Source organism: Chelonia mydas, chromosome 7 (assembly GCF_015237465.2).
Source record: "Chelonia mydas isolate rCheMyd1 chromosome 7, rCheMyd1.pri.v2, whole genome shotgun sequence".
Lineage (NCBI taxonomy): Eukaryota > Metazoa > Chordata > Testudines > Cheloniidae > Chelonia > Chelonia mydas.
In genome coordinates, this window is record NC_057853.1 from 79,568,868 (window position 1) to 79,596,377 (window position 27,510).

The 27,510-nt window shown below is 38.1% G+C and overlaps 1 protein-coding gene across 6 annotated transcripts; it reads left to right on the forward strand.

Annotated features, from left to right (window-relative positions):
- Positions 1-27,510, forward strand: SIRT1 (sirtuin 1). 6 transcript variants are annotated; one of them, XM_037903980.2, is made up of 10 exons: positions 1-509; positions 1,983-2,078; positions 4,150-4,266; positions 5,044-5,285; positions 6,749-6,901; positions 10,385-10,532; positions 15,193-15,272; positions 20,151-20,337; positions 22,002-22,580; positions 23,669-24,512. In XM_037903980.2, the coding sequence occupies exons 1-10, from the start codon at positions 98-100 to the stop codon at positions 23,671-23,673; spliced, it is 2,019 nt and encodes a 672-aa protein (XP_037759908.1). In that variant the 5' UTR covers positions 1-97; the 3' UTR covers positions 23,674-24,512. The 6 variants fall into 6 exon arrangements, with proteins under 6 accessions (XP_037759908.1, XP_037759905.1, XP_037759906.1 ...); XM_037903977.2 differs by lacking the exon at positions 23,669-24,512 and adding an exon at positions 24,519-27,510 and having other exon boundaries at positions 12-509; XM_037903978.2 differs by lacking the exon at positions 23,669-24,512 and adding an exon at positions 24,519-27,510 and having other exon boundaries at positions 12-509; positions 1,992-2,078.

Sequence of the window (27,510 nt, forward strand, 5' to 3'; positions counted from 1 at the left end):
TCACGTGCAGGGTTTAAATCTCTCCCTGGAGGGAGGGGGGGTCGGGAAAGGGGCGCTGTTGCGCCGGACTGGGGGAGGCGGCGGTTGCTGCTCCAAGATGGCGGATGAGGAGACTCTGCTCCTCCAACCGCGTAGCGGCCGCTGCGCTGCTGCTGAGAGTGCCGAGCCCCTACCTAAGCGCCAGCGCCTGGACTCGGAAGGCGGCGGCGGGCGGGGCTCGGTGACGGGGAAGGGCCTAGGCTCAGGACGAGGAGATGGGACGGCGCCCACCTCAGGCTCCGCGGCTGGGGCGCCGGCGAGGCTGCAGGGGGAGGTAGCGGCGGCGGCGGACTGGAGTGGCGCGGAGAACGGGGCCGGGCTGCGGGGCCTGCCCCGCGAGGAGCCGCCCCCGCAGCAGCAGGAGGAGGGGGCGGAGACGGCGCCCAGCGGAGACGCGGTGGAGACGGCCATTGGCTGCAGACGGTCGCAGTGGTCACACGGGGCGGCCGACGCGGCTGCCCCGCATCCCGGTGAGGATCCTTGGCCTGCCCTCGCAGTGGGGAGCGGCACCCTTCCTGCCCCCTCCCGTTGCCTGGGGCAGTGCTGTCCCCGCCCTCAATCGCTGCGCACGGCCAGGCGGGCCTACCCCAGCACTGCCTGCTCACTGGTGGGGCGGCTACGCTTCGAGCCTCTTCTGCTTTTGTGTGACACTAGTCAGCGATATCCGCACCCCCCACGCACGCACCTGGGGGGACGAGCAACCTGCCCACGCCATTTGCCACGCCCATTCGGGGCCGGGGGGCGTAATTAGCCCTCTTCCCCCGGCCTGGAGAGGTGCAATTAATCTCCAGCCTTTCCTAGCCTCCAAGTGTAACACCGTTTGGGCTTGCTGAGAAGCAAATGAATTCCTCAACCGCCACTGAATCACCTGCTAAACACAGGTGTTGGGTGGCGGGAAGGTCAAGCGTCATGAACTCCCCCCGTGATTGGAGGTACAGAGAGGAGCCAGCCATGCTTAGCATCCTGTCCTTTTGCATTGCTTATTTAGTTGTATAATTGCTACCAAACAGCTGTATCTTATTAAGGATAGTGGTGCTAAGTTCTTGCTCACTAATCCTTCCACATCTTTTTGGGTGCGTGCTCAATGGGCTCTTGCCCAGTTTCACCTCTTTGCACATATATGCTTGCCAAATGCCCTTTGAGTGTCCTTTGAGTGTGCTTATTGTTACATGCTGATCCCCAGATGTGGATATTGAATTTAAATGGACATTTTGCACATGCTTTTTACATGGTTAAGTGCGTGTGCTAAGCATGTGTATTATTACACAAACATTTTCTGCTCCATTCTTGTTCATCTACTTAGGCTTGTAGATGTAGAAATGTGGTGTAGTTGGCCTCTGGTTTGTACTCCTGTGTGAAAGGGTTACCTACAATGTGTGGGGATTGTGAAAGATTCTTTTTTTCAACTTCTATAATTTTTATGGGCTATACAACAAACAAAGCTCAATAGACTTACAAATTACTACATTGCTTGTGGACCTGTTAAACAATATACACCTCTACCCTGATATAATATGACCCGATATAACACGAATTTGGATATAACGCGGTAAAGCAGTGCTCTGGGGGACGTGGGGGGGCTGTGAGCTCCGGTGGATCAAAGCAAGTTCGATATAACGCGATTTCACCTATAATGCAGTAAGATTTTTTTTTGGCTCCCGAGGACAGCACTATATCGGGGTAGAGGTGTATATCAAACTTACTAGTAATTCTCAGCATATATAATACATATATATATATATATATATATATATATATATATAGTGTGTGTATATATATATATCATACACTATATACTCGTTCATAAGCTGAATATTTTTGGTAAAAGTGACCCATCAAAAAGCAGGGGTCAGCTTATAAACCGGTCTAAAATTTGATGATTTTAAACTCTCTGAAATCATTCAATTGAATATCTAATACATTGTTGTTTTGTTTACCTGGAGCGTTTGCAGGCACCATTTCCCGCAGCTCCCATTGGCTGGGAACCGCGAACCACGGCCACAGGGGGTTGAGTAGCTCCGTGCCTGTGAATGCTCCAGGTAAACAAAACGTCCCAACCCGCCAGCAGCTTACCCTGATGGCCTGGGAGCCAAAGTTTGCCAACCCCTGAAATATAGGGTCGGCTTATGAAAGGGGGGGGGGGTTGGCTTATAAACGAACAAGTATATACAAATGAACAAGTATATACGGTAATTTCTAAGCTACTTATTGCTAGACAATTTTTCAAGTATTGTGTATAGTATGCATCCATTACTAACAATTTCAGTTTACCCTCTTTAGTTCACATCATAATTTTCTCAGTTTTATTTCCTGGACTTCTAAAAGGAGACTGATTCAAGTATTGTTGTAAACAAATTTCTTAGTAGCACCATCTTTAGTTATTAGAAGTGAAAGTTTTAAAAATTCAGTTTTCTTGTCACTATTTTTATTTTGTTTCCTTTTTGTATTTGGCTTACTTTCAATAACTTCTGTTTCATATGAGATGTTATCCATTGAGCATGTGTCATGCCAGATCTTTCGATAATTACCCCAGTGCTGAGAGCTATGGCTGAGAATCCATGATTAAATAAGCATACATACCTTTCTGGAAACTGCCCTGCTTGAGTAATCCCCTGACTATGCAAGGGGAGCATAGTTAAACAGTTGTTTAAACTGTCTATAATGAGAAGCATTGTTGAGGGTCTACAGAGGGTCCAAACTGTTAACAATGTAGGACCTGATCCTTCGAACACTTCATTAACTTTATTCATGTGAAACATCTCCTTGAAATTAATCTGCCCCTTGGTGGACATTAAGGAATGTGTACTAAAGCCTACATCTTGTGTACGCTATTGTGTACCAACTATCAATTCTGTTTTTGTTTCTTTATGGGATTTATACTCTGATTTATTTATAAAGATTTCAGGTGAGAGTGGAAACTGTCCAAACACATAAGAAAAGACACTGTGAGGGGAGAGATTACAAAATAGCACTCATACATTTTAAAACTCTTACAAGTTAGAATTTGAAATTTATCTTTTCTCCCATTTCTTGTTCCTATTCACAACAGAGCTTTAAAGTAATCTGTCAGGGAGGATGGGGTTAGAGTTTTTACTACTTTTTTTGCTGTATAAAGGGTACCTGCTGTGTTTTCTGTTTGTGTGTGTTGGGGTTTTTTTAACATAAGAAAATGAGGATTTATCTAGTTTGAAAGAATATGGCCTTATCCAGAATAGGATAACGAAACTGAAAAGTTTTTGGTTTTTCTTTAAGGAATGGGTAGTGAGGACTGAGTTCCACTTATCTCCCCTTGTTCTTCAACGTAATAACCAGACCTGTTAGATCTGGTCTTCCCCTGGTTTTGTTGGAGATCTGAGGTTCTAACGTATTTGGAAAGTCTAGCTGCCCCCTTAGGTTTTAACTCAACCCAGTTAGCATGCCTTGTCTTCACTGAACTGTTCTTACATGTTTGCTAAAGCATTCTGACATACTTTTAAATCCTAGTCTAGATAAGGACAGTTTGTGAACTAATGCAATGTTGACCTCCTAGGATTCAGGAAAACAACAAAAGTTGAGCAGTTGAAGTGAAAAGTTGAGCAGTTGAAGTGGGAGTTGAGAGGACGGGATTTTTAGTAAGAGTGTTCTAAAACTCTACATCTTTGTTTTTGGTGTGTGGGATTGTGTGTTTTTTTTGTTTGGTTGGGGTTTTTTTACTTTTTTTGAGAGTGAGAATTAACACCTATGTATCTTCAGTGATTAACGTTTATTTAAAAAAAAAAACTATTAGATTCACGACCCACCACCACCCCATGGAGATCTGAAATTTAACAAAATAAATCCTCTGAAATATCCAGTAAAATTAGGGAGGAGCAAACTTGATATTTAAGCTTTTTTTAAAAAAAAAAGAAAGGGGGGGCGGAAAAAAGCAAGTGGGAACTTGTCCCCTGCACCTCTTTTTCTAACTAGCAAAACCTTTCTCAACTTCTCCGTAAAAGGCCAGATTAAAAAAAATCCTTTTGCAGGTCATCTCTAAAGCTGTAGTAACATTTTAGCCTCTTTATAATGATGTTTCTGCTTAAAATTGAGTATTGTGATTCAAGAATAATACTACTTTGTTATACTATCTTGCAGATGACATCCTTTTTAGTGATGAAATCGTAGCCAATGGTTTCCATTCCTGTGATAGTGATGAAGATGACCGAGCCTCACATGCAAGCTCTAGTGACTGGACTCCAAGACCACGTATAGGTAGAAGTTTATATAATGTATCATTTCCAAGGTTCTTTACTTTTAACTGTTACTTAATATCTGACCTTTTAATACTGATTATCCTCTTCCTGTTGCAAGAGTCCACTAGGCTATTTTGACACTACTGTATTACTGCTTTTCTGGAGATTACAGTTGTGGGAAGTATATTGTATCAAGTCTGGATGGTTAAAGGTGAACAGAAGAAATTCCTTCACCTTCTTACTATAAAGCAGCTAAAATATATTATTTGCATCTTTCAAACATCACACCACTATATAAAAATATCATGCACTTCGCCAAATTTAACATGTCACAAAATGTTAGATTTATTGCCAAATCCTGTCTACCAGCACTTCCAAATCAAGATTCTAGTACTTCTTATTTCCTGAAAGCATGGTCCAAAATGTTGGAAGCATTATACAGAATGAGAGTTCTTAAAAGGAAACATACTTTGGGAATTAGGTTTCTAATATGTGATTTTGTGCAGTCTTCAAGCATAATAAGAGATGGAATCTTATGTCAACAGAAGTCCTGCCCTGGCAAATCTGTAGGTAGGTTTTTCTAGATAACTCACTAAGAATGTATCTATCTTTAGTGAACAAACAGCACCACTACATTGGAGTCTAATAGTCTGTTATATAGATAAGGGCTGTTGATGAAAAGGGTCTTAATTGGGTTAGTAAGATAAAGTAGTAACAGTCAGCTAAAATGTCTAAAGAATTTTCCTTGATTCAGAATGTTAAGTTACATTTTATATACTTTGTTTTTCTATAATAGGTCCCTACACTTTTGTTCAACAACATCTCATGATAGGCACAGACCCACGGACAATTCTGAAGGATTTGCTACCAGAAACAATTCCTCCTCCTGAACTGGATGATATGACTCTGTGGCAGATTGTTATAAACATTCTTTCAGAACCACCAAAAAGGAAAAAACGAAAAGATATTAATACTATTGAGGATGCTGTGAAACTTTTACAAGAGTGCAAAAAAATAATTGTCTTGACTGGAGCTGGGGTATGTACATCTAAAATATGTTAGTGTGAAAATAAATGAATAACTACGTAGGTCCCGATCCAGCAATTTACAGCAGGCTGCGTCCATGCAGAGCGACCCTGAAGTCAGTGGTGCTCTGAATGGGTGCAGCAGTCCACCTGGACGCTATAAATCGCAGGATCAGGGCCTAACCTTAGAATTGATCAGAAATTTAATTTTACAGATCTTGTATACGGGAGAAATAAAATTAGCTTGATATTGTTATGCCTTAGACAACTGTATCCTAACTTGTCTAGCATCTAAAGGCAACAGATGTAATTTTTTTTTTATCCCTAGGTACCTGTTCCACAATACTAATTTTCTATCCCCATCTTTGTGTTTGCTGAAATAGATACTGAGATTTTTCTGTCTAATTACTTTGGGCCTGATATAACTTCCATTGGACGAAAAACTACTGTTAACTTAGATGAGAATTGGATTGAGCTTTCTTTGATAGAACATTGTATCTGGTCATTCAGTTGCACTCTTAGAAGTAATCAAACACCGTACATATTGCTACAGTCAAAACTTCTTACACTTGTCTTTCTGCATACCAACCATGTCATAGCACAGAAGTCAAGGAATAGTTGCTTGCTTTGTTTCATTCCTGTTGTAACATGACTGGCTCAAGAGAGAACAGATGTGATAGATTGTTACCTCTTCACCCCTAAAATGGAGTGTGATAAGAAGTAAGAGGTGAGCAATTTGAGACAAACCATTGTGCCCATAAGAGAAGGATACAACCCTGGTAACTGCCTAGTTTCTTTCATTCTGTAATTGCTGTTAAGCCTTTAAATTGAAAACATTTGGCTAGAGAAATCATGGTTATACTTATTAAAGTAATAGCATACATAATATCTTAATTTGGTGCTCAAAAGGTGTGGAGGCTTTTTTGGTGGTGGTGGTTTGTTGTTTTTTTTAAACCTACTTTATTTACGCTAGGCAAATAAATGTTAATGTTAATAAGCTGATCTGCTACTATACTAATACATTTTTAAAAGGATGACTTTTCTTGTTTACAACTACTATGGGAGATCAGTGAATTTCATTTTAGGAAACCAAATTTAATGTTCTTGTTTTAGGTGTCTGGGTACTCATATTTACAAAATTTTTAATGCAGTACTAAAAATATATATAAACAGTGTTCTGTTAAACTACTGGTCCCTGACATGTAGATTGCTGTACAGGTGTTTGTGACCTCAAAGCTAAATTAATGTTCCGCCTCCCTTTTCCTGCATATTCATGGAGAAACTTTACATTGCTCTGTCAAAAAGGAGTCTATCAAAGTAGACATGGGTTATTCAAGTTGCCTTTGTTCTCATTCTTTGGTATTAAAAGTTGGTAGCACACACAAGTTTAGTTCTCAATTATAGCATATGCTAGCAAGCCATCATATCCAAATATGCAGTTGATTTCACGCTACAAATTGTAAACCTGTATTTCAGGTGTCTGTTTCTTGTGGAATACCTGACTTTCGATCAAGAGATGGCATCTATGCACGCCTTGCAGTAGATTTCCCAGACCTTCCAGATCCTCAAGCAATGTTTGATATAGAATACTTCAGAAAGGATCCAAGACCATTTTTTAAGTTTGCAAAGGTACTGTGTTCCAATTGCTTTTATTATTTTGGACAGTAAAGATAGTTCTGCCTTCACTTTTTCTTCATGAATGAGGACAACTCCTAAAGCTACTGAATTTAATGAGGAATGGCCTTAGTTACCAGCAATGAAGTGAAACTAACTAAGGCCATCCCTCATTAAGATAAAGTAAAAAGCAAGTATTACAGAGTTAACAAATTTCACTATTCTCAGTATTATGTATCTCATCCTAGGTAAAGCCATATGTTATCTTCAATAGGAGTATTTATAATTAAATACATTGTTTTTGTAATGGGGATGCTAACACAACCTTTCTGATTTGGGCTCTCATTTCAGGGAAGGTATTGGAAAATGTTTGCCAAGGATGTGATTATCTAGGTGGCATGATGTTCCATTATCAAGTAATGGCACAAAAATTCTTAGTAGGTTTTGTTGTCTTCTGAAGAGAAACAAGGAGCATGAGGGACTCTTGGCAGCACATGAGTGTAATGAACATGTATTCAGAGACCTATTTGACATGCTTATTACATCTGGCAACTTAACAAGTTCATAGCATGCATTCACACTCAACCAGGGGACATAAAATCCAGTGGGGGAGGAAGTCTTCATACACTGGCAGAGTTGTTTGTTTGGGTTTTTTATATAGCTCCTTCTGCATGCATAAAGATGTCTTAAAGAATTTAAACAGTACAAACTGTATATAGGGATCACTTCTGTCACGTATTGGATGGGATGCAGTAGCTTTTTAGAACAATGTCAGTGAAGCTAAATAGTTTTAGGAAAAAGGGAGGCTATCTAATTGAGATAATATGAAAACTCGGATGCAGAAGCAAAATGCAATTATATCCAATTTGGAATTTCCTCAGAACATTAACTATTCCATCAAAAACAAAATGAAATACCATGGGACCTCTAGAGGAGTGGTAAGAACCTTGGAAACATAGCACCGTCGCTAACATGGTGCATCTCACTCACTAAAGCACTGTTTAGTACTAACTCAGAGGTTGGGGAAGAAACATCACATCCTGCAGCATCTTGGGTTTCCTGAAGTCTCCCATCCAAATACTAATCCAATCATGTCCTTTAGATACCCAGAGCTCACTGATTCCTTCAGTATCTACAAAATTCACCTCTGCCCCACTGCTAAAATCCTTGTCTGTGCATCTCTCAGAACAATTTACTGTAATTTTCCCCCTTTTTTTCTTCATTGCCTCTTTACCTCCAGTCTGCTCAATATTTTGCTACCAAAATAATCACTCCCTACTCCTGCCACACCTTTGCCTGTGTCACCCTTTTTTTCCCTTTTCTTCACTCTATCCATGGGCTTTCTATATTCTGTCATTAGGGCCTTGTATAGTCTTCCACCAGCCTACATTTCTGGTCTTACTGTGCTCTACTCACCCTATTTTTTCCTATATTCATCCTAATACAATCACCCCTAGTTTTCTTGCTTTTCTACCTTCTCTGTCTCCTTCTGCCTGTTGGCTTTGTGCCTTTTATATCATTCTGCTTCTGTTTCTCTCTCCTCATATCACTTCTTTAAAATCATCTCAAACATTTATTCCTTTTTTCTCATTAATAATCTCAACATGCTCCTTTCCCCTAAACTGTTTGTCTGTATCTTATTTTATTTGGATTATAAATATTTGGGGGCAGGGGATCTCATCTAAGCTTGTAAAGAGCGATGTGAATTAACTGCACTAGATAAACGTTTAATAGCAGCTATCGTAGCCTGATCGTAATCTGTGATGTAACTTAAGGTCATCAGTACCCATTGCTGCAATTTAGATGCAGATGCCCTTTCTGATGGGTATCCACTTTATGAATTGCTTTCCCTGCTTACTGATTTGCCTCTGATGGTATGTAACCTTCCATACCAAAGGTAGAACTGGCACAGGGAGAAGTTAAATTAACTGTTTACTGACATATTTACAGAACTTCTGGTTTTCTGTTTTAAACTAATTTCTTTTAGTAAAAATCTGAAATTATGGTCAGTGTTTACCATGAAATATATCTTCCTTATTTTTTTGAGGGAAAAGACTGTCTTCTCTAGTGTATATGGGGAGTTTCCAGTGGACATCGTTTGATTAAAATAACTTTAAATGTTTACATAGCTGTGTTACTAATAACACTTTAGCCTATTAAAACTGGACACGTTTAAAAAAATCTATTTAATTGGTACTGCTGTTTTTATTCATATTTCATTCAGCTTGGAGAATGAAAATAGTCAAGGCAAAAACCTTTCAATAAAATTTAAATGTAGAATACAAACTACCTGGCAGGGTCTGTCTGTGTTTTGTTTTGTTTTTCTTATCAAACTTATGTAAGAATAAAAACAATTATGGTGACAAATCAACTATCAGTGAAAACGTACTTGTAGATGTAGATCTCTTTTTGTATAGTTTTCAGTACCACAGTACAAAATCTTAGAATGAGACTTCAGACACTAGGAATGAAAAGGAAATTCTAAAAAGCATAGAATCTTAGGACTGGGAGGGACCGCAAGAGGTTTAGTCCAGTCCCCTGCTCTCATGGCAGGACTAAGTATTATCTAGATCATCCCTGACAGGTGTTTGTCTAATCTGCTCTTAATCTCCAATGATGGAGATTCCACAACCCCCCTAGGCAATTTATTCCAGTGTTTAACCATCCTGACAATTAGGAAGTTAACTTCCCTTGCTGCAATTTAAGCCCATTGCTTCTTGTCCTATCCTCAGAGGTTAAGAAGAACAATTCTTCTCCCTCCTCCTTCTTGTAACAACCTTTTATGAACTTGAAAACTGTTATGTCCCCCTCTCTTTTTCCAGACTAAACAAACCCAATTTTTTTCAATCTTCCCTCCATAGGTCATATTTTCTAAACCTTTAATCATTTTTGTTGCTCTTCTCTGGACTCTCTCTCCAATTGTCCAGTTTGTTCAGTGAATTTCCACTGAATGCATCTGATGAAGTGAGCTGTAGCTCACGAAAGCTTATGCTCAAATAAATTGGTTAGTCTCTAAGGTGCCACAAGTATTCCTTTTTTCTTTTTGTGGATACAGACTAACATGGCTGCTACTCTGAAACCTTAAACAATCTGATAACATTTACTACCACAAATGCTACCATTAAGGTTATGTGACATTTCAAAAGTCATGTTTTCCCTTGTTCATAATTTTTCAAAAAAACAAATCCACCCCATATCTCTTTTTGGTCTGTATCAGAAACTAGTATTCCTGATTTTAGCAGAAACCTGGGAGTGGTGAACAATGGTCAAAATGCAGCAATTGAAATAAGGGTTGAATTTGAAAGAAAGGGGACCATGGGAAGGGAATAATTACAATAACTAGTTGATTGACTGGCACTGATATTTTGCTCTCTAAATGAGTAGTCTCTGTACTTGCAATGGTTTATTGTATATCTTTCTGTATGATGCTGGATCAGGAACTGAAAATGTTGCTCTAGCATTTATTTACACATCCTAATGTAATTCTCAATTCTGTAGGAAATATATCCTGGACAGTTCCAACCATCTCTCTGTCATAAGTTCATAGCTTTGATGGACAAAGAAGGAAAACTACTTCGCAACTATACTCAGAACATAGACACACTGGAACAGGTTGCAGGAATCCAAAGGATAATTCAGTGTCATGGTCAGTGAAACTTTAAAACTACTGCATTTTTCTAGATAATGTACACTCAGATGATATAAGACAAGTAATCTCTCAATGTTTTCCTTTTCTACTTGAAGTAAAACATAAGATGATGCAATTATCCCAAAACAATGTGTGTTAAACTCAGGAAATCCAGAGTGAAGGTTAAACTTAAAAGAAATCCAACTATGTTAAAGTATTGAAATGTTTAGTTGAGGCACCCACACTATCTTAGCTCTGCCCTGTAATGACTCCATGCTGTAATGCCCATATGATTATGTTAAAGCCATTTGTGTTTGTAGTCCCATATTAGATTAAACTGATTTTTATAGAAGCTAAGGTGTTTTGGTTTTTTTGTTTTTGGCGGGGGGGGGGCATTTCTTCATTGTGACACTACAGAGCAAAGTTAAGGTTGTGAGAAAAATGCTGAATGATATGATTAACTTGTCGGTTATATTGTTCAAGTTAGGCTTGCAGTACAGTGGCTAAATCTGTATTAAAAATACAAAGAAAAATACACAAGGCCATCATAAGAGGTTATAAACAAGAACAACAAAATGGTGAACCATAAAACTGATAGTGTGTCCTGAGTGGTTTCCCTAAATGGTAAGAGAGTCATATGGTCTTTTCTAGCATGGATGGTTCCACATCTTAAAATCTTGAACTAAAAAAAATCAAGTTACTAGAAGGCATAATTCTGAAAAACAGAACCAAATGTCTGGAAGAAAAATGAAAACTTCTATATAAGATCTCTAATTTTGAGTTGTAGCCAGTACCATTTTATATTGTTTCATAGGATGTATAAAATTTTTTATTTTAATTTGAACCCTGGACTATTGGCTAAGGGGGGGAAAAAGGCTATATGCATATTTGTTGTTGTTTTTTTTTTAATCTGTTGGTAAATTTTAACTACCCCTTTTCCCCTGTTAAGCCCCAAAAAGCTGAATGAAAACTTTTTGGGACAAAAAACATTGGGGAAACTAGGGATTTTTGACTTACCAGTTAAACCCAGATTTGAATCTTTCAGATGGCTAACTGTTTTTGAGGAAGGTACACATCAACTTTAAAGAAAAAATACAGTAACTTTTTTCATTTGTTTTAAATAGATTAAATCTTTAATATTAATCTCCTTTTTACTGTTTTTATATTATTTTGCACTTAAATATTTGACTAAAACCAACTGGTAAATCATTTTATACTTGTGCCATAGGTTGTAGAAGTGAATAAACTAATATCCAGTTTGGATTTTGGAAAAGAGGAAGCCTGTTTCTTTTCTACCTATTCACTGTACGCTATCACACCCAACAAAACAGGGATGGGGGGAAAAGGCCATGTACAGATTCTAACTTCAGAGGTTGGATTCACGCAAGCTGCCACATGGAGATTTAAATTGCATCTCTCTGCACTAACCTGGCTCTCTGTTTCTCATTGGAGAGTCACTTCTGGGAAGGGCAGCTGCTACATCTGCTGCCTGCCTTCCCTTTGGATTTCTGCTTGATCTAAGGAGGGAGCAGCTGTAAATTGCTGTCAGGATCTCTGCTAAAGGAAGTTAAGTTGGTGTGTATTCCTTACCTCACTTCCCTCAGCAGAAAAGAAAAGAAAGCAGTCTTTTGGCACCATAACCTTCATCTCTATCTTCTCAGCAGAATTTTTGCTCCCTGGGGCTTCTAACACATTGTGTGTATGTGTTGGTAGAAGAATCTGAATCCACTTTAGATGTCAGATGGGAAAATGGTGTTTCTCTGGATGTGCTTTTCTGTCTTGTTACCTCCTGTACTCACTGGTACTGTTTCTTTGTGAAAGATTACTGACAGAATAAGTCAGACAACTTCAACTCTGCATTTTTTTTAAAACACTGTCCATATTCACTTGTTTAGTTCAATATATTTTCAGTTTTTTTAAATAAAGGAACAACTGGATTTATAATAAAGGCTGTGAGCCCATTTACTCTTTCTTGAGGTCATACATGAATTAGTTTCCAGATTTTGGTCTTTCTCCCATTCTGAGACAGTGGGGCTATGCCTCTCTTCCAATAGAATTGGCAGTTCAGACTTCTCCGTAAGGCTTCTGTCCTCCAGCCAGATAGACTTAGCTAGTGCAAACAGAATAACAATTCAGTACAATATATTGCAGTCTGAACTTCTAAAGCTAAATTTTGGAGGAGCAGGGACCAAGAACTTCCCCTAACTCTTCTCTTCTCTAAGGGGCAGAAATTTCAAGGGCATTGTTCCTCTCATGCTCCCTGACAAACTTTTGCCTGTACTTGTTCTGCCCTCCCTTCTTATGGTGGGTCAAGGAAAACAGTTGCAGAAAGGTGCTCTGCCTTCATCAAGATGCTCAAGAACCATGAGGTGTGCCACAGTAGGTCCCATTTTGCAGACACTTGCTCTGCTGGAGGAAGGGGCTGAGAATCTGGATGGCTTCCTGGGATCTGTGCTTTTCCCCTCACCAATACTACTCTAAGCACCTCTGCTAGGGCAGCTCTCTTCAGCTGTCAGGATTCAGTAAACTGAAAACCATATTTGCCAATAAAAAAACTTCAGGAGTATGTCCAAAAATCCCCCTGATTCCCTAGACCAAGCTCTAAAGGGAAATGTTTCAGGTTCTTAACTGAGTCACTTGGCAAGGAGTCTGGCATCCTTTCTATTCTTGTCCTATCCAAGAGCAAGATTTTGGTTCTCCTGGATTTTACATTAACTCCAGCACACCTCCTCATGTAATAAACAGCAGGAATGCAAGTGCAAACATTCAGCTTTCCTCTCTTCTTACTCCCAAGAAGACTAAAACATTATATAAGAGGACACATGACCACCATTCCTCCAAAGGAAATATTACAGCTGATATCCAGGGAACTAGGTCACAGTGAAGTGGATCTTATTGCACCCAGTCAACACAAAGGGAAGGGAACTAAAACAGGGAAGCAGACTAAAGATCACTATATGCCTTTTCCCCTCCCACTACATCCTCCTTGCACTATGAAGAGTGATTCGGAAAATGGAGGCAGCAGTAATAATTACTGTCCACCTCCAACTGGCCAAGAAGACTGTGGTAGTTGGACATAATATAGTTGGCACACTGCTACTTCATCTTCCAAGAAAACAGGATCTTCTGTCCCAGAAACCAGTACTGGAGCCTGACAGCCTGGCTAAGTTCAAAACAAGATGGGATACTTGTTCAAAGTAATAAGCTCTCCTACACTCATTTAAGCTTTCCACCCTTTTGACCTATGGAAGAGTTTGGAGAAAGTTTTCATACTAGCGTCAAGGTAAAAACATCAGTGTCACAAAACTAAGCATTTTACTTCTTCAGAACTTCTTACAAGAAGGTCTAGACTTGGTCCTAAAACATCTTGCAACCCAGTGTTGTAAACATTGGTTCACAAAAGTCTGGTAGATTACCTAAGTTCCTAGACCACCATGCCAAATCACCAGTTAGGTATATCTGCTCTTCCGTATTAAGCTCTTGCAACCCATACATTTAAACCTATGGAATCCAATTCCCTGTATTTGCTCTTCATAAAGACAAGCTTGCAGGCCACAATTAGGATGACAAGAAGAGTCTCAAATCTCTTGAATGAAGTAAGACTCATAATCAAGGCTGATTTCTGTGAGTTGTAAAAGGAAGAATTATTCTTCCCTCATTTTACCCAAAGTGTCAACAGCTATAGGAAAAAGCATGGTATGTGCTAAATGCGTGAAGAGTAGTGGAAATATACTTTAGTAGAATTTATCAATGAAGTTGAACATTGGCTTGTATCTTCAACTGGTGTAAATTGATGTAGCTCCAACAAAGTCAATGGGGCCACGACAGTTTACACTAGCTGAGGTTCTGGGCCACAAGTAAGGGTGGCAATACCACAGCTGCCCTACAATAACCTTGCAACCCCCCATAACCTCCTTTTGGGTTGGGATCCCCACTTTGAGAAATGTTAGTCTCCCCTGTGAAATCTGTATAGTATAGGGTAAAAGTATACAAAAGACCAGATTTCATGGTCTGTGACATGTTTTTTCACAGTTGTGAATTTGATAGAGCCCTACTTATAACTACTACTTTGGGGGGAAATTGAACACTTTATTCTGGTCTCTCTCTCTCCTTGCTAACTTTTACTGACTGCTTGCTGCATAATAAGTATTTCTGACTAGAAAAAAGGGAGAATCAAATTGGAAAACTAGTTTCCTGATTACTTTTCGTAACTAATCCTTGTGCACATACCTTAGTCTGCACCACAAGAAATTCTCCAGCTATCTATATGAAGGCATCCTTCAGGTTTCCTGTATATAGCTAGCTCTGCTTAAAAAAAGTAGTAGTATTAAGTTATATTCTAATCTACTAAAAAATTAGTTTTTTCTCCTAATGCTTTAGAAATACTCACCTGACACAAGAGTGGAAGGGGCATGACATGACCAAGCCTGAACTGCTCTTGGTATTTATAGGAAGAGAGGCATAGCCCAAATGCCTCAAATGGAAGGTTTCTCTCAGAAAATATATTACCAAATAAGTGTTTCCATCTTTCAGTTCAGTTAACTGACTTTTGAGACATTTGTTCCACATGTAAGTCATGTGAGACCATATAATATTTTTGTCAAACTGTCACTATTGTATAGTTTAACACACACCGCCTTCATCCATATATATATATATATATATATATATTTTTCAGGTTCCTTTGCAACAGCTTCCTGCCTCATCTGTAAATACAAAGTTGACTGTGAAGCTGTTCGAGGAGACATTTTTAATCAGGTAAAAAAAAACCTTAATTGGTCACAGTCTTTCAAGAAGTTATTACAGAAACATCCCCAATTACTTCAAGGACAACTGTCAGCTTCTGCTTTTTAAATATATGTATTAAACGTGCACTAGAAGTGTTTCATTAAATTCAAAACACTTACATTTATATTTCAAGATTTTTCCTACAGCACTTGCAATCCAAATACTATTATATGGGAACCGGATACATTTCTAATTTAATTTCACTATCTAGTTTCACTGTATAACTAGTTGAACATAATACAAATGGTTAAAAAAATAAAGTGGATTTAACACTGTCTTGGTTTTATTAATGTAAGATGATGATAGTAATGCAGGTAAGGAACTCTTCAAATATTTTTAACCTGAGTGTTCCTTTAAATGTTCCAAGGAAGTTTTGTTCAGTCTGGGTAAAATTTGATAAACAGCACATGATATATGTAAGTAAAGCTGATAAAATTATAAAGCTGTTCTTGCATCCTTTGTTAAAAAGATGGGGAATCAAATGGGCCCTTTGACACACATTTTCAAAGGCTTGTTTGAAGCTATTGTCATATCTCTCTAGCCCTCTGTATTGTGTGACATGCTCCAGATTTAGGCCAAGTAGTTCCTACTACTCTTCCTAATGTAGAGCAATACTATATTGGACAGACCCTACCCCCAGCCCCCCTCTTTATTCCCTCCCCTTCAAGAAGCAGAGGGGTTTCTAAGAAGGTGCTTAGCTGGCCAGGAGGATCTGAGAAGGGAAGAGAACTTGTTTACACAAGTGGAGTCCTAGCCTAGGAGATGGGTCTCTGCGTGTCTAGTTAGAGGCCACTTCTCAGATGGTTCTGCCACAAATGCTTAGTGTATCCACAATTAGTCTTAATTTCTCATTAAAAAAGCAAGGACCATAAACATTGAAACTCAGTCTCAAATATAATGATATAAGAGGAAGAAGGTTATTTGACAAAGGTTTACTGTAAAGTTTAAATTGAAAAATAGAACTACAGTTGAGATGTGACAGGCCTTTTTGAGGTGACTGCAGCACTCTGAGGGTTATTTATAATATTTGAAGTGTGCAATAATGCCCATGAATAAAGTGTGATTTGTATTGCTATTAGGAATGTTCTATATAAGCACTCTTTCTCCTGCCTGGGTACCTGTTGCTCCCTCAGCTCTGAACCAGTGGGTTTTCAACTCCAAATCTGACATCACTGAGGCTTCTCATGGCTTTGTTTGTTTGATTGTTAGTTGCCAGCTCTCCCTCTGCTGACACACTTGGATCACTGCACTGATGCCCAGAGCCTCGTCTTCTGCCTTTGTACCAGAAAAACAGAGACTTTTCTTTGCGCTCTCCCTATTCTATCCAGTCAGGATTAATATTATTTTAGCTATTGCCTCCACTTCCCCTCCCTGCAACATCTCCTTGTATTCTAGCAGTAGTTCTGGTAGATAGTGTCCTAGAAAACTTTAGGAAAGACAGGCATTTTCTTTGCTAGGAAATTTTACAGCATGTTTAGAAGTGCAGTGCCTAGCAGTAAGATCAAAAGGGCTTCTCTTTCTGGCTCACCTCCATGCTCTTGCAGTTCCTTCTATTTGCAGCAGTGCTGTAAGACTACTTGGAGCCACTTAGGACTATCTTCCTGTGGCAGGACCTGACTTTTTAAATAATCCCAGACAGTTGGTGGGTGTGTGTTTTCTATTGCAGTTTAATGTGTCCACTGCTGAACGTGGCTTCCAAGAGCAAAGAATAGGTCAATCAGAGGAAAAGAAAATGCCCAAAAATTGGTTTTACCCCCTCCCGTTCTTCAAACTGCTCCAATAGCAAGCTTCTTCCTAGGGAAGAACGATCTCTCCAGTCCCCAGTCCTGTCTGGTTCTGTATCTTAGTTCTCCACTGCCTCTCCAAAATGTTTATTTTAGGGGCTAGTTAATGGCTCCCTCCACAGGAGGAAACTCACCTAGCTCAGAAACCGCAGGTGGTTCTCTGCTTCAGCACCCCCTTTGCCTCTAACAAGGACTTCCCTCCCCATTCCTTCAGATAAATAGCTTTCAGTCCTAAGTCCTTATAGGAGACTGTTTCCACTCTTCTTTTCCCTTCTTTCCAACTTTCTACTAGATAAAAAATTGGAGGTTGCCAGTTTCCTCGGTCCTTTAATTCTTAACAAATTTTGACTTTTTTTTTTAGCCTTGCTCCTTCTCCAGCCAGATTTCATTCTAAATCAGAGGGGGATGTTTGGATAGGAAATGAAAATTCCAGACAGCTTATTATCAGCAGAGACCTCCTTTTAACCTATGATAGACAGCATTGTAAAAATTTCTTAATTTTGCTGCTTTACTTCATTCTTCTGCCTTTGCTTCTCTGCCTCTCCTAAAACAGCTAGAGTGGTGTTGTCCACCTTTAACATCACCAGTGGCACTGTGTTCTTTGCTGTCCAGTATCCACGACCACCTATCTAGATAAGAGGAAGAAGGAGCTGTAGACCTGGAATGAACTCTTGAGGAAGAAGATATAGTTTTCTCTTCAACTTTTCCTGAGGACATCATTTCTGTTTTACTTCTAATTACTTCAGGCCATTTCAAGAGTTACTAGGACATGTGGCAGAGGTTCTAGAATTAGAAATAAGTCCAAAAGAAGATGCACCAACTTTTGGACATACTTAAAAAAAGGAATTTTTCTTTTCTCTCCTATCCCTGGTCCATTAGTAATGTCAGTGGCCAGTAAAAAGCTCCAAGTCAGGATGGACCTTCCTTCCCAACAGCAAGGATGCCAGCAGGAATAATTTTGGCGGGATGGGTGTATGGAGAAGTTTACTCTGAGGTACCCTGGGAATTTGAGTGACCAACTATCTATTCTAGCTATAGAATCATCGAATATCAGCGTTGGAAGGAACCTCAAGAGGTCATCTAATCCAACCCCCTGCTCAAAGCAGGACCAATCCCCAATTTTTGCCCTGATCCTTAAATGGCCCCCTCAAGGATTGAACTCACGACCCTGGGTTTAGCAGGCCAGTGCTCAAACCACTGAACTATCCCTCCCCTTAAAGTCCCCTTTAACTTCTCAATATCAAATATCAGCTTTTGAAACAGATGCTCCCCCTTAACAGTCATCTTCCTGAGAATTAGTGGAGAAGCTCATAACAGAAAGATGTATAACACTGAAGCATAGCTACTTATGCTTCAGACACTTTGGACTGGATAGTGGTGTCAGCTGTTTCACTGAGAGAATATTTTTGTCACAAGTCATTGAGCCTTTTGTCTGAGATTCAGGCCCATGAGAATGAGTTTTTTAGCCTTAAGATGAATGAGACCTGGAGCTCTCAAAGTTTTTGGCTTAAAAGTCTGCAGATGCTGCCTGGAGATCTCTTCACACTTTTATGCAGCACTAGTCTCTTGATCTGCCATTGAGATCTCATGCTTGCTATGGGAGGGCAGTTCTGAGTCTGTTTGATGAGAACACTCAGCCCTCCTTCCTAGGAGTTGTACTGCGTGCAAGACTACAAATGGGAACCTGCAGCGGCCACCTCAAAGAGAGATTATTCAGCAGTAAGTAGTTTTTTGAGAGTGTTGTCTCTGTATATTCACACTCCTCACCCTCCTTCCCCTCTTTTCCTAAATTCAAGTCTTAGCACTCTGTAGTTTAGCAGAAAGAACTGAGGCAGTTAAGGGTGCATCAACTTTCTATAAACTCCATTCCAAACATTCAGAGCTGTGAGAGAGGATACTTGTGCATCCTTAACAGGCACTGCTTTCCAGAAGGCTCCCAAAGCTCAGTGGCTGCAGGGGAGTGGACATTACACAAGTGTAGATATGGAGACAACACTCTCAAAGAGCTAGTTTCCAGTGAGCTGCATTTTTCTGTCCTGTGCAGGAGTTGAAAATTTATTAAGGGAGTCTACCCTGGTGTCAAAATGCAAAGTTTATCATTCCTGTACTATTATGCAGGATGTGGTTAACTGGCTATCTGCTAGAGTTTAGTGGTGCTATATGCATCTAATTTGTAAAATCTTCAGGATGAAAAGTTATATAAACGTAAAACTATTACAGTACACACTTTGATTGGGAAGGCTACTTTATACTGGGACATCTTCCAGGAATTGGCAGTTAATAACTCTTGTTTAGTCAGAACAATATTAGAATAAATTCTGCTTGATGGTAATGTATTTAGCTAATACTGGGTAGTAGTAGACTAAGCCCATGGTTGATGAGTGTGAAATTAAGTTCTGGACTTCAGTAAAGAAGTCGCAAAATAAAGGTTTTATTTTCTTGGGTACTTCCTACCCAACCAGTACTGCCCTGTCACTCACGTGCTACTGTGTGTGCAGAGCAGCAGAGTTTGGGAGGCACAAGAGGTCTGCATAGAGCAGAAAAACAGACTGAGTAGACTGCATAACTTACTGAAGCTACTTTTAATACCTTTCACAATATACATTTTGACAATGAAGAACTGTTCAAACTTGAGATTCTCGTTAAAAAGTTGGATCCATGATTATTAATGAAATATTTTAAAATGCAGAAAGAAAAGGAGTACTTGTGGCACCTTAGAGACTAACATTTATTTGAGCATAAGCTTTCATGAGCTGCAGCTCATTTCATCGGATGCATTCAGTGGAATACACAGTGGGGAGATTTATATACACAGAGAACACGAAACAATGGGTGTTACCATACACACTGTAAGGAGAGTGATGGTAACACCCATTGTTTCATGTTCTCTGTGTATATAAATCTCCCCACTGTATATTCCACTGAATGCATCCGATGAAGTGAGCTGTAGCTCACGAAAGCTTATGCTCAAATAAATGTTAGTCTCTAAGGTGCCACAAGTACTCCTTTTCTTTTTGCGGATACAGACTAACACGGCTGCTACTCTGAAACCTTTAAAATGCAGGTTGTTCCAAGATGTCCCAGGTGTCCACCTGATGAACCACTTGCCATCATGAAGCCAGAGATAGTGTTCTTTGGAGAAAACTTACCTGAGCAGTTCCATAGGGCCATGAAGTATGACAAAGATGAAGTTGATCTCCTTATTGTTATTGGGTCTTCACTGAAAGTAAGACCAGTAGCACTGATTCCAAGTAAGTGGCTATTGCTAATAATTTTGGGGAATAACAAAGAAAGCATTCTGATGCAAAAGTTTCTGGTGAAGACACATTTAAAAATGTAAGATAATGCGCACCATCTAGCTTCTGTTCCACACAATCCCAACAAATGTTTGAGATCTTCCTTGGTTTTGGTTCAGTGTGGAAGCTGGACTGATTATCTTGTTTTTTCTAATTCACGCATATAATTAGGGAAAGTTTCCTATACAAATCTGATAAGAGGGACAAAACAAATCTAAATTTTATTTTTTTTTTAAAAAGTGACAAGGAATGTATCAAAGCAACAAATCTAAAATATTAAATTTCTTCACAAAAATACTTCACGGTTGGTTTGTCTGTCTGACTTCATTATATGTTTTAGTTCTCCATCTCTGCTTTTCACAGATGTTTCCTCTCCCCTTGCACTTGGATCATAAAAAAAAAATTTATAATCTCTCAGATGTTTGATAGGGAGTGCTGGCTTGACAAAAAAAAAGACAATATATATTTTGTCAAGGTCCGCTTTAAATGTAATCTTTATTTTCAAGCCTTTGTTTTTAAGCACTGTGCAAAACTAGGCAATGTGTATGGTGGTTGTTTAGAAGTTTTAGTATCCTTGAGTCCCCAGAACTGGTGTGTAAAACTGTTTGTGCTAGTGTAGACTGGACAAAACTAGCCCCATCACTGTTTCAGAAAGTACTGAAAATCATTGTCAGCAATGGTTTATTTGCCTGGTGTACACTGGGTTTACCAATACTGTCTGTTCGTTTGTACAAATTTGTGAAGAGATACTAACGCCTTATCAAGTTAAAAAATGTTAGTTTGGAACAATTGCTGGTCAGTTGTTCATTGTTATAGTGTCTGTTTTTGTTTTATCTGTGGGCCTTCTTTTCTCCATAGGTAAGTTGTCATTTAGGCTGAATGGGGAGCATGAAATTATGACCATAGAGTAAAGCTTTGCCTCACAGATCATTTCTCTCCTTACTTCATCCTTGGATAAAGTTGGATGTCTTTAGTCACCCATCTGAAGAACCAAAGATGGGTCAGCAAGTTTTTTGTTCCAAATATAAAAAGGCAGGCAGGTTAAGCAATCCTTTGCATGCAATGTGGTTTGCAGTCTCAGAACGTTTCTGTTGCTCTAGTTAAAGGGATATCATTAACTGAAAGTCACACTTCTTTCTGAAAATTTTTGCACTGTTTCAAGTAATTCATAAATTATTGTAACTTTTCTAAGAGATTAGAGAAGTCTCTTTTCTATTTGTTTACTTGGATCATTTGACAGTTACTTGTTTCACTGTAATCAGTTTCTTCTGTTTGCATAGGTTTTTTACATAGTAACAGCGTAGAGGAACACTTGTTTAAAAAATAAAAGGAAATGACTATAAAGCCACAAAATTGTTGGTAGACTAACGGCAGGTATAACACCTGAAATTACTGTTTTTTAATTGACTAGATTTTAAGTTAATTGTTTACTTCTCAAACTTCTTTGTTTTAGTCTCTCATGAGTGGGCATAGAGAGAGAACTTGGAGAACTCCAACTAACAAACTTTTGTTTTATCAGTAATGTTAGTGCATTCTATCTGCTGTTAAAAAAATTTTACCTTTACCAGAAATATAAGTATTTTTAAAGTTTTGTGGTGACTGATCTTTTCTGTGTGTAGGTTCCATCCCCCACGAAGTGCCTCAGATCTTAATTAATAGGGAACCTTTGCCTCATCTACACTTTGATGTGGAGCTTCTTGGAGACTGTGATGTCATTATTAATGAATTATGTCAAAGGCTAAGTGGTGAATATACAAAACTTTGCTATAACTCAGTAAAACTTTCAGAAATAACAGAAAAACCTTCACGAATGCACAAGGAACTTGAAATGCATTCGGCTGAGTTACCACCTACCCCTTTAAATATTTCTGAAGACTCTAGTTCACCGAACAGAATTACACCGCCAGATCCTTTAGTGGTACCTTCAGTTGGATGCTCTCAGAGTAAGGCAGAAAATTCTGATCCTGCCTCGGAATCTAAAGGGAATTGCATGGAGGATAAATTGCAAGAAGCACAAGCATGCTCAGAAAACTCTGAAAGTATTACTGGCCAGTTAATCAACTCAGAACATATGAAGGATAATAGATCTAACAAGGAGGAAAATAAAGAGAAAAATGAAATAACTTCATCCGTTGAAACATTGAGGAAATGTTTGGCAAACAGATTTGCAAAAGAACAAATTAGCAAGCGGCTTGATGGTAAGTGTAAACTCACTTGATTTGATCTTGATTTTCATATGTAGGATATGAGACCTTAAGTATTTTAAAGCAATAAAATGTTGTTAATTTGTTTGAGGCAGTAGAGAACATTGTTTTAGGAGACACTTCAGTAATATATGAAGTAAAATCTATTTTAGAGAAGCAAGCAGGAATTAGTCTATATGCAGTGACAATGAAAAATGCACGATTTGACTAGAGACATGGGAAGAATCTGAAGAAAAACTGAAGAATCCTTTCTCTTTTACCTACATGAAACAAACAACTAAGTTATTAAAGCGTACTGTGGGGGGGGAAGCAAGATTCAGGGAGTTGGAGATTATCAAAAGCCAAAGCTTTTAATTGCTCTGCCAAAGTTACTTTTGGTGAAGCATTAATTTGTTAATCTTTTCACACACTAAATTATAAAAACATTGAACAGAAGTTTTATTTACATTTCAGTATAATGGCTATATTGCAATATTTTGGGTGACAAAAGCATGATATTGAGTGGGAAGCAAATCTCGTAAGCGACATTTAATTTTCTCAAACTGTCACTGTAATTACACGCAGTAGTAGTGATGCTGTGAGATATTAATACCAGCACTTCATCCTACTCATTTTTAGTTGTAATAGTTTGAAGAAACTTTGGAGTTTCTGCAAATCTCTATGGTAATTCTGTTGCATAGCCCATTGAATGTTCTGGTGACATGAAATACATAGAAGTTACCATTTCATTGTTACAAAATGAATTGGCATTGACAAGCTTTTAGATGGTCAATTCTCCGCAGCAAAGACTGTGTCTTTATCTCTGTTTGTACAGTACCCAGTATAATGTCCAGATTTTGTGCTATTGTAATATTTAATAGTGCATAAGAGTCTAGGAAAACATTTCTAGAGCTGGGAAAGACAAGTGCTTGCTGTAAAAGTAATGAAAAGAGCTGGGCTATAAACACACTGCCATTCTTTTGTTGTGAAATTTTCTTTTGTTTTTAAACTATGCAGTATAGTATGCATACATAATGTTTTACCTCCATTAAAACCAACACTTCTTATTTTAAAGAGTTTAGAATCTAATCATTGCTTCTCAGAGTGAAGAAAAGGTACTCCAGTGAGTCGATATGGAAGTGGTGGTCAGTATACCAAAGCAAGAGAACTGATGAAATTAACACACTCTACCAGAATATGAAACTTCAGTTGGATTAAAACAGATTAGATAGAAAGCTGGCAAACAAGATGTCTGAAACATAAAGTACACATCATTTAAGAAATTTCCTAAATATGCCTATCTTCTCTGAATGAAGAGAAGAGATTTCGGGGATAGTCATGAATAATTTGTAAGAAAGCATATGGTGCTGCTTCAATAAAAGTGAACAAAATGCATTGGTGCACTAAAAGGAATAGACTTCAAGAACAGAGGCATTGAAATGAAAGCGTAGTAAGTTTAGAATGTAACATTAAATATATAAATATTTTTCATTATCTGTAGAATTCATTACTGCAAGTGTGTGAGATTGTTGGGTTGTTTTTTTTAAAGAACTGGGTAATCATGAATATTAATGTTGAAAGCCTTGAAAACCAATACTGTTATGGATAACTCAGCCTCATGCTTTAGGGCTGAAATTGATCACAAGTGGAAATCAGGAAAGCATTATCCCTTTCTTGTACTGTAATGCATAATTTGTATTTAACAAGTATATGTTATGGGAAGACTGAGGAAAGTCATAGGAAAGTTGCTTTCCTATGCAGTATCTGGTATTTGTCACTACTAGATGCAGGATACTGGACTATAATGGTCTTATAACTTGTTCCTGTTAGATTTCTGCATAATATTGCACATTTGGAAATAGGTTTTGTGGTTAGAAAGATTGCACTGCAGCAAAATTTATTTTTACTTAACAATTAAGCAGATTACTCTTAATTGATTAAATGTATTTCCAGGTACTCAATACTTATTTTTACCACCAAATCGCTACATTTTCCATGGGGCTGAGGTATACTCAGACTCTGAAGACGATGTCCTATCATCTAGTTCTTGTGGGAGTAGTAGTGATAGTGGTTCTTGTCATAGTCCAAGCTTAGATGTAGAAGATGAAAGTGAGATTGAAGAATTCTATAATGGCATGGAGGAGGAGGATGCTCCAGAGAGAGAAGAGGAGACTGGATTTGGGGAAGATGGAGTGGTTCAAGATGCAGTTGGTGAACCAGCTTATATAAATGAAGCTGCAGGAATTGATCGTCCATCAAACAAATTGTAAAGTAATCATTGACTGGTTACAGGAACTTTTCCACCAGCTTTAGCATGTTGAAATGAATGTTTACTTCTGAACTTAAAGCAAGGAAACCATAAGGATGTAATGTTCATAAACAACTAAAACAGATTTTCATGCAGTTTTTTAAAACTTTTTTCAATAAAATTTTGTAACTGCATTCAACACTAATTGTTTTATTTTAAAAAAGGTACTAAGAGTATCTTTAAGCAATTGTCACTATGTTCACTTTTATTAAGTTTATTTGTGTGATCAGGCATCTGTGTGTGTATATATACATGCACACATACAGTATTTTTGCTTAATAAATATCATATTATTTTAAGCAGTTTTGAAAAAGCCATTGGAATGTTAAACTAATAAAAAGGGAACAGCTAATCTAGACCAAAGAATGGTATTTTTACGCCTCATGGCTTATAACAGTTTGGTTTATTTATAACCTCTTTGTGCTTTTGCTAATTCTTTCATTCTTTTATAATCTGTCATTAAACACTGGCATTTTTCAAGACTTTCTGTGGCAGCTACTTTTTGCTTTGTTACTTTGAATATTTGAGACCGTGTCAGTAGATAGTTAAAAATAAAACAAGACAGAGAGCACTTGAAAATGTTTTTGCCTTTCTGAGACTTATATAAAGTGCTCTGAAGAGCATCATGCTTAATTAGCATTTTTGAAGGATGACTGATATTTCCTGTGGACATGAAGCATTGTCTATATTGGCTCATAAAACAAGACAATAAGAAATGCTATGAAAATATTTGTTTCTATTAAAGAAACAAATTGGATTCTCTAACTGCAGAAGTTTTTCAAGTTCTTGTATAAAAGGTCTATCAGTGTAGTACAGCTTGCATAAATCCTTTCTGATAAACTGCCAAGCTGTTAAAATGCAAACTATTATGAATTTGTAAATCTTACTTCTAGGAGAATGTAAGGAGGGGAAGATCTTTTCCCAAATATCTGAGTGCTTATCATTTGAACTAGTTTCTCCCTTTTCTGTTACACAAAAAGTTGGCAATTAGCTGCTTACACTTCTAAAGTAATTGGTAAAATGCAGTGTAACCATAACTCAACTAGAAAGCGTGCCTCTTTGAGGTTCTGTCTCCTGTCTGGAGAATGATACCTTATTACCTACTAGTTCAGTGTTTTTGTACTAGAAAGCAAATCAGCTACTGAAATTGGCTCCTACAGTGTATCTTCAAATGCTAGGTTGCCTTAAAACTGGATGTCACACTTTTTTTCAACTGTAGATTTGTTTCCATGCTTTTAGAATTAAATATTTTGCAAAATTGCACAGTATAGTAGCAAGTGAAGCATTTGTTTTCTATAAACCACTTTCTTGCAACACCGACCCAAAAGAACTCTACAGCTGTAGATTATTCATACTTTGCTTTAATATTTATTACATTTTGGAATATGTATAGTAGCTGTTCTTTAAACATAAAATCAGTTATGTAATTCAGAGACTTTCAAATGTATTAAGAATGGCCTTCTGTGTTCATCTAAAAAATGTTGGCATGTTGTCTCATGGTCCAAATTTTATGTCAGATTTTATTTGGCTACATTACAGAATGCAGTATGTTTAGTTTTCACTTGCATGTCACAATGTATTAGTTTGAGTTATAGGAGATATTTTAAATTGAAAGATTTTGTTTTAAATTATTTTTACAGTGAGGATTGTTTTCTGCTCTTTTATATTGTATATAGTGTCTTTTATGTAATCTACTGGCATATGTTTTGTAGAAGACTGTTTAAAATGACTGGCTCTCTTCCTGCAACTTTTGAAATGCAAACCAGTGTTTTATACTCGTACACTCTCTGTTCTAAAGTCTATTAAAATTGTCATTTGACTTTGTCCCTGTTAAGAATTTGTGTACAGAGCTTTAACGTATCTTATAAAAGTTCTAAATTTGTCAACTGATGTCATATGAAATATTTACAGGTGCAGGCTGTGAAACATATTTATTGTGGCTCTTTTCTCCCTTACAGTTTATTTCAGTGAATGTGAAAAGATAGCTAAGTGCTGGCGCAAGAGCTTCTCTGTGTAGGAGAGATACAGTCGTGACAAAGAGTTTTTTTTTCCCCTTACCCATTGAGTGGCCCCTTGGAAAAGAAAGCAGGAGTGGAGATTGAACAGCCTACTGTCAATTTCCATGAAATCTTTAACCTCTTAAACAGTAAAGACAGATGTTACCTGTGGTAGCTTTTTGTCAGATAGAACCATCCTCCCTGTGCCTTATTTCACATACAGCAAGCTATGAAAACATTTAGTTGAAGGTGGGCAGCAATAAATTAACACACCTACATTAGCAGACATCTCTTTTGGTCACTACATTCAGCACAGTACCCAAGACCAGTTCTTTGCAAAGTAACTGCTCTACAGGTATGTAACTGTGTGTAGACTAGCAATCTAGCCAATTAGAAGTTAGCAATAACTCACCCCATATTTATGGTATTGGGTGGTTTGTTTTTTAAGTTAGGGAATGGTAAGATCCAGTGTTTTACTCTTCCTTTACAGGGCTTTTTTACTTCTGTATACCCCAAGGCAGGTGTTAACATATTGGATGAAGTGTAACTGCATGTAACCTCTTACTATTTTGTCCAAGTTCTTGTGTGGGACTTGCTATCCTGAGACCAAATAAAAGACGACAGTGGTAAGAAAATCAAA